The sequence below is a fragment of the Wyeomyia smithii genome, chromosome 3 (genome assembly GCF_029784165.1).
Source record: "Wyeomyia smithii strain HCP4-BCI-WySm-NY-G18 chromosome 3, ASM2978416v1, whole genome shotgun sequence".
NCBI classification, from domain to species: Eukaryota; Metazoa; Arthropoda; class Insecta; order Diptera; family Culicidae; genus Wyeomyia; species Wyeomyia smithii.
In genome coordinates, this window is record NC_073696.1 from 173,068,103 (window position 1) to 173,074,829 (window position 6,727).

General features: G+C 38.7%; 2 protein-coding genes across 3 annotated transcripts; one reads left to right on the top strand and one right to left on the bottom strand.

Annotated features, from left to right (window-relative positions):
- Nucleotides 1-454: 454 nt before the first annotated feature.
- On the top strand, nt 455-2,584 carry LOC129730005 (uncharacterized). 2 transcript variants are annotated; one of them, XM_055688946.1, is made up of 4 exons: nt 455-580; nt 865-1,193; nt 1,255-1,484; nt 1,548-2,584. In XM_055688946.1, exons 1-4 carry the CDS (start codon nt 578-580, stop codon nt 2,528-2,530), a joined length of 1,545 nt encoding a protein of 514 aa, XP_055544921.1. In that variant the 5' UTR covers nt 455-577; the 3' UTR covers nt 2,531-2,584. The 2 variants fall into 2 exon arrangements, with proteins under 2 accessions (XP_055544921.1, XP_055544922.1); XM_055688947.1 differs by having other exon boundaries at nt 1,255-2,584.
- Nucleotides 1,968-4,431, bottom strand: LOC129730006 (uncharacterized). The gene is made up of 3 exons (XM_055688948.1): nt 4,243-4,431; nt 3,814-4,095; nt 1,968-3,751 (listed from the first exon to the last, which is right to left on the bottom strand). Exons 2-3 carry the CDS (start codon nt 4,073-4,075, stop codon nt 2,694-2,696), a joined length of 1,320 nt encoding a protein of 439 aa, XP_055544923.1. The 5' UTR covers nt 4,076-4,095; nt 4,243-4,431; the 3' UTR covers nt 1,968-2,693.
- Between the last annotated feature and the right edge of the window lie 2,296 nt (nt 4,432-6,727).

A 6,727-nucleotide genomic window follows, 5' to 3' on the forward strand; every position in this document is an offset into this window, starting at 1 on the left:
ACGTAATTAAATTCCTCTCATTTTAGGAAACAGTGCGAAACTGTTGATTAAATTGACGAGTTCGAAAGTCCTAGTCTCAAAACTTGAAGCTGTTTTGCTGTGTCTTTACCCAGCAGCGGCTGACTGCCGTCTCGAATCACGTAAAACTTTGCATCTCTTTCCACGTGTTGGAGGAGTTGTTGATTTCGATGGTCGAATCGAACATACCGATCACCTCCATGAGTTTTGCCGTAGGCTCTGAATGAGTGGAGTGGACACTTTACCACGTGGAACGAGAACCAAAACAAACCAGTTTTGACACATCAGGGACAGAAAAAGTGTAGTCAGAGAAAGAAAAAGGGTAGCCCGAAAAGTCAAATAAAACATTTACGGTGTCAAGTGTCGTTTGTTTGTAGCTAGTGTGTAGAAGCCACCACGTGGTCAGCTACGAATTTTTAGTGCCACTAGACTCGGGAATTCGCGTTGACTGCACTGTTTTTGACGTTTCGTGTGCGTGAAGCCAGTGGTAAACAAACGGTTCATATAATTATTAATTTTTTGCAAGGTTTTGCTCGTTTTTCAGAACTTTTTGATTACAATGGTAAGTGAAAATCAATTAAGGAACTCCCGTTCAACTTTCTTGTAGTGTTTACCGAATATTTTCTATCAACGATAACGTGAAATTGCCATCAAAGAAAAGTGTAATTTTCTATTTCGGAAATTTGACCCTGCTACTGGATTAAAAAACTTAATTAAAATTAATTATTTGGAGCTTTTTGTAAAATCACAACCTTTTGTTATGATAATTAAGTGAAATACAGTTCCTGTGATGTCTCGAATGTATAAAACAGGTGAATGAAAATTGCTTCTTTTTCTCAAATTCAGGCATCTAACGATGAAATCCATTCGACGTGCGCGGTGAAAATACAGCTCGCTGACATTCTTCAGTATGTCGCAGGAGGAAGCAGGCTTATAATCGAAGGTGAACGGGTATTCAAAGCCAACCATCTGCTTCTCGTGGGAGTTCAAACTGTGCATGCGGACGGCCTATCCGTGTTTGCAACTTGCTTGAAATCATCTTCACCCAAGTCAGACCCACACAAAATTTCTATCCGGACCAGGCCGGTATTTCAAAATTGGTCCTTGCATTGCTCATGTAAGGCCGGGATGGGAAAGTGTAAGCACGTCATGGCTGTTTTAAACCACCTATTAATGTAAGTTCCATAACTTTGTTAAACAAGCCTTACAATATTATTGAAACAAATTGCGTTTCAGGTTTCCTTCGATTCCTTTACTAACTACAACAGACGTGCAGCAGAAATGGGGTAAAATTGCCGAAAAAGTTGCTGCTGATATATACAAGGCCACTATGTTAACTTCATTCTGCAAGAAGTCGAAGATAACCGAAAATCCGTCTCAAGCTCATACTTCTATGGCATCGGCTGCTGCACCAATGGATTTAACTAGAGAAGAAAAGGCCAATATTCTCCATATTTTTGTAGATAGTTAGATATTAAAGCAATAATCAAAATTGTGTGTTAGATGTAACGCTTCATCAAAAATTTTAGGTTTCCCTGAAAGTAATTTAGCATATGAAATGAAAGGACGACCGGAAATGAGAAAAAATGAGAAAATGGATGGAACTGAGAATGAATCGAATGTTTTGCATAACCTGCTTGGTTTAGATGGACAGAATAACTTGTCAACTGTTTCGATGGTGTCATTGATTTCCGTTGAAGAAGACCTAGTATCCTATTTGCTGAAATCGTTTTTAAGGAGATCATTTTCTTCGGATAGTTTCACGATGATTGACAATGAAATAATGAAATTCGTTGGCCCACTGGAAGAGAACTTGCATCTTTATTTCGAAGTAAACGTGAACGTTTCAGAACACGAATCATTGAATATTTGTACAGAAACTGTCAACCAGAGTACGTCATCGAGGTGGAAAGAAGAGCGTGCTCGTCGGATCACTGCATCTAGGGCTTATTTTTTGTATACATATTATAAAACTCAACCCGAAAAAGTCAAGGATTGGAAAAGGAAAATAATGAGTATGGTGATACCTAGACATGTTTCAACACCTGCAATTGAACATGGTCTCCGATGTGAAAAGCAAGCAGTAGCAGCATATGAGCGAGATTTCGGAAAAGACGTTCTGAGATGTGGTTTTGTTATACCTCCTCATATACCATGGTTGGGGTGTTCTCCAGATGGAATCATTGTCGATGAAGAAAAAGTGATCGAAATCAAATGTCCGGAAGCCGGTAAACATAAATGTTTGAACGATTTCATTGGCGAGCTTCCCTATCTCACGAAGCTCTCATCTTTAAGGAAAAGTCATGCGTACTACGCTCAAGTCCAGCTAAATATATTCATTTTAAAATGTAAATCAGCAGATTTTATAATTTATTCAGCATATAAAGATAAGTGTTACGTCCAAGAAATCAAATTTGACGCGGAATACGTTCGATCATTGATGGCAGTACTGAAAGAAGTTTATTTTAATGTTTTTCTTAAGTACTTATATTCTGCTACTTTTGAGGGTTAATGAATGTACATGTTTATTAATTAGAAATAAAAGCAATTTTAAACATTTTTAAAACCGTACATTAGACAAAATTGGCTTCGAAATGTTCACTATTCCACAAGCAATGTAAACAAGATCGTCCAATACAGGAAGAAAACGTGTATCTATTTTGTTGTTGAATATTTCAAAAAATTTTAATGCGTTGTATGGCCCTTTCAACATGCACTCTTGCCGCTGCTATAGATACGTTTTCAAACGCATCCGTGGTGCTCAACTGATACTGTGGTGCCGTCAAAAACGGAGGTCGCACAAGCTTCACCCCGAGGGCTTTACATTCAGCGTCAATGCTGAAACCTTTGTCGGTCATTACTGCCTCTCCTATATTCACCATCTCAAGCATTTTTTCCTCCGCAACTATCTGCTTATCAGAAGCCTTTCCGCCGTATTCACGACTAACATATGAAATCGTCCCACCAGGGGTAACTGCAATTAAATACTTTGCAGTCTCGCGTCCTTTATAATGCAAATATGCGTTGATTCTGCAGTGGAGACAGGTTGGTTTTTTTACTGCCATTTCAGTGCAATCGAGCACTGCGACAACATCGGTATAATTTGGCCGAAAATAATGCGGCATATTACGTCTAACATTTTCCAGCGATGGCCATGGTATCAAAGCAGTGCAGATCATCTTCAACTGCGGAACTGTCCGGTAAAATACTAACGAAATAGTCTGATATTGCAAATTGAAGAGGGTGCTCATGCAAGAAAATGACAGATTCGTTTTCATTTTTATAAGTACAACCAGCACTTCCTCTTCAACAGAAACAGTAGAATGTGGTCGCTTCTTATAAGTAGCCAACGAGCTTAAGCTTTCAACAAAGGTACTCAGCATTCTGAGAGATGCTAGTCCAGTCCATGAATTTAACTCCCGGTCATGTTTAAACCGCACAGACATTGTTCTCCGACGACCGACAAAAAGTTTATCTAAGTTCAAAGTATCAACCTGGACAGCTGCTTCCATTAATACAGGTGCTTGGTTCACTAGGTTTTTATCCTCAGTAACCATACAGATGGGCATCCGAATGCCTTCTTGAGTGTCACTTCGTTCACGTCGCCTATCCGCTCGTTCGGCACGATCCATTGCAGCTTTATCCTTTTTCGGATCAATAGCTGGACGGGGAAGGTTGATATCCGGTACAGCTGTACTTTTTAATATCATTCGATCGGTGCACCGTTTCGAAGCTAAGGCGAAGATGTTGCACTTCACTATTTCAATAAGTATAATTAAACCGAATAGAACTCACTTGGACTAATAAAGTTTTCAATGCTGAAATGAGAACTGCAAACTCTAGACGTCGAAGTCGGCTCAAGCTTCAATCGCAGTTTCGCCACCCACGCATTCATTCTCTTTTTATCTTTTTTCTTTGGGAATGTGTGGAATGAAGCACCTCGACCATAGCGTTGATTGCATCCAGGAACTATGCACACCGTTCTATTTGCCTTTGTCTGGGTGGACACAATTTGGTCATGGTCTTCGCATGGGAAATTTTCTTTAAAATCGGCCATATTTCCTCATGAAACGTATTCTAAAATCATCGAAAAAGTAACGAAATTTTTCTTAGGATAAAGTTTTGCAATTTTGTTGATGAAGAGTAGAGATGTATCGATAAATTCTGTTTAGAAGCTTCAATTCTTTCGACTTTCTATCAGTTTTTTTTATCTGTTGAAGTTACCTGCAGAACTAGGTCATGAAAGAACGTCTAACTTTTTGCCGTCTGCACACTATGGAATCAACTCAAACTGCTTCAGTTTCGCTGGAATCTGATTCCTGGAGCCCACACGACAGTTATATGCAGACTTTTTGTTGAAAAGTCAAATAAATACTACTAAAAATCTAAGCAAGAATTTTCACTTTTTTCCGATTTCTGTTTACATTTCAATCACGCACAGAGCAAACTATCCTAGATGGCAGCACCGTTGCTCTGTCATAGCGAATAGTTAATGCGTTATCTACGAAAACACTTTCTTATGTTTTCGTCGCCACAACATATACGCCATACAACATAACATGATGATATGTTTTTTTTACAAGTGACGTATCAACTATTACTGAAAGGTAAGCATTTGAAAATTCGAAGTCGACTACGTGGTGGCTCGACGTCGGCCATTTATGGGTTAAACACACTTCCACCTTAAGCCAACAAGGCAGTGAAGCCTACGGCATTGAATCCACTGTGCTATGTTCTTTTTCCCAGCATTTAAGCCTACGGAATTGAATCCGGTTCATAATATCTTTCCATATGGAATTCATCCTTTAGGAGAACTTCTTCAGTACCTGTTTTCTGTAACACAACTAGTTATCTCCAATTGATCGACACAATCAAATCGAATTCCGACGAAGAATAACAAATTAAACCTCCCGGGTCCTAGAAAAAAATCCGATTTCTCGTCGCCCTTATTTTACCTTATTTTTATCTTATTTTTCCATTTCAAATCAAAATCAAACATTCTTTTTCGCTTTCTGATTCTACACTGAACGCTCACCTAGACAGTGCTGTATTCAGGTGTCGTACCGTGCACACAGGGTGCCACAGAGAACATTATTCAACAATGCGAAATTACTGAACCTTACTGCTGAACGAAATGCAAAGGTCGACTTTTTCCCAGACAAGTTATTGCCACGTTACCATGTTACTAAAAAAGCAAAGTAAAAAGCAAAGCTTTGGTTTGGTGCTACATTCCGATTCGGAACTTGACCTTCTGTTGATTTATACACAGACTTCGCAGCCGACTGTTTAGTGTACAGGACAATTGCGGGGCTAGCGCTACGATCCTACTGACATAAAATTGGGTTGTTTAGCTATTCACGGATTTCCGAATTATATATATTATCTGAAAGAGTGTAATTTTCTGAGCAAAACGTGATTTTTCAAAACTTTATATCATTATCCTTAGATTTTTAAATAAAGAATAAAAATTCGCTCTAAATCGCTACAATGACAGTTGTTATATGGGCGAACTGTAGCGATTTCAAGCAGGTTTCGAGCAGGTTTAAATCATGATTTAAAAAGCGAAGGACAAGGTCGTGAGGTAGGGACAAAAAATGGCTTCCAGTGGCTTATGGTCAGTTTCGAGCTCGAATCTGCGACCAACTAGATAGACAGTAAAGTGCTCAACCGCCCAGACTAGAACCAACGCTTCTTTTTCCGTCTGGCAGTAGCGTTGCTCGGTCGAAGTTAAGCCACAGAGAACAGACGTTCATCTTCTTTTCAAAAGATGTGTAAAAACTTGCAACCGTCATTTACCACTAAGTGGTAATGCTCCCGCTATGTGGCGCTTTTGTCACTTACAAACCAAGCACTGATATCGATAAAATATCGATACAGCAATATTTATGCAGTGCAACTGGGGCACCACAAGACAGATGTCGTTAGTGTATTAACGTATTTTGATTCAAATTTTTACACACGATTTTCAAATTTCTTTATATAAACATGAATGTCTGTTCTCTGTGCCCGATGTTTACAAATAACGTTTCTCTTTCTTCTTCTTCTTTTATTGTCTGCTAGAGATGTTGGTTCATAAAACACTGAGTCTATGTTTATAATAAGAGTCCCGCAAAGATGAAACCAAAGGAACCAAATCAGTGTCAAACGAGGGTACCAATCGAGCAATGTAAATAAACAAGGTGATAATGTTAGGAGTGGATGAAAAGTGTTGTAATTGAGCGTAATAAAGAATATGTGTTTTTCCGAAGTTTTACTTACACATTCCAATCCAACATTAAACCCTTACACTGGTTCACTCAAATTTAACAAAACATTACCGGTGTAATCTTTCAAAACTGTGTACCTTGTGAAGAATTTCAAAAAATGATATTCGCTTATGCATGGTGAAAAACAGAACTGTATAGTTTTTGGCAACAAACGGCACAAAAACTGTGTTGCCGAAACGATAGATTTTCTCTTCGCGCGATTCTATATAGACATAGACTCTGATAAAACATAACCACCTTAGCATCCCCCTGGTCTACACGCTCACTCTGGGCTACTCAGCGGCTGAGTTGAATTTTAATCATTTTTTTCAGTTGTTCGAAGACGTCAAAAAATGAGTAGAATTAAATTGATCATGGCGGCAAATTTACTTAAAATTAGGTAACTGGTGCTTGCGTGTTGTTTTTGTTATTTTTTTGCAATTAAAAGCAAACAGCAAACCAAG

Coding starts and splice junctions, on each gene's coding strand:
- LOC129730005 (XM_055688946.1), top strand. Junction 1,194..1,254: donor GTTTTAAACCACCTATTAAT/GTAAGTTCCATA, acceptor ATTGCGTTTCAG/GTTTCCTTCGATTCCTTTAC. Junction 1,485..1,547: donor TCTCCATATTTTTGTAGATA/GTTAGATATTAA, acceptor CAAAAATTTTAG/GTTTCCCTGAAAGTAATTTA.
- LOC129730006 (XM_055688948.1), bottom strand. CDS start 4,075: ATGGCCGATTTTAAAGAAAATTTCCCATGCGAAGACCATGACCAAATT. Junction 3,752..3,813: donor TGAAAACTTTATTAGTCCAA/GTGAGTTCTATT, acceptor TCTTCGCCTTAG/CTTCGAAACGGTGCACCGAT.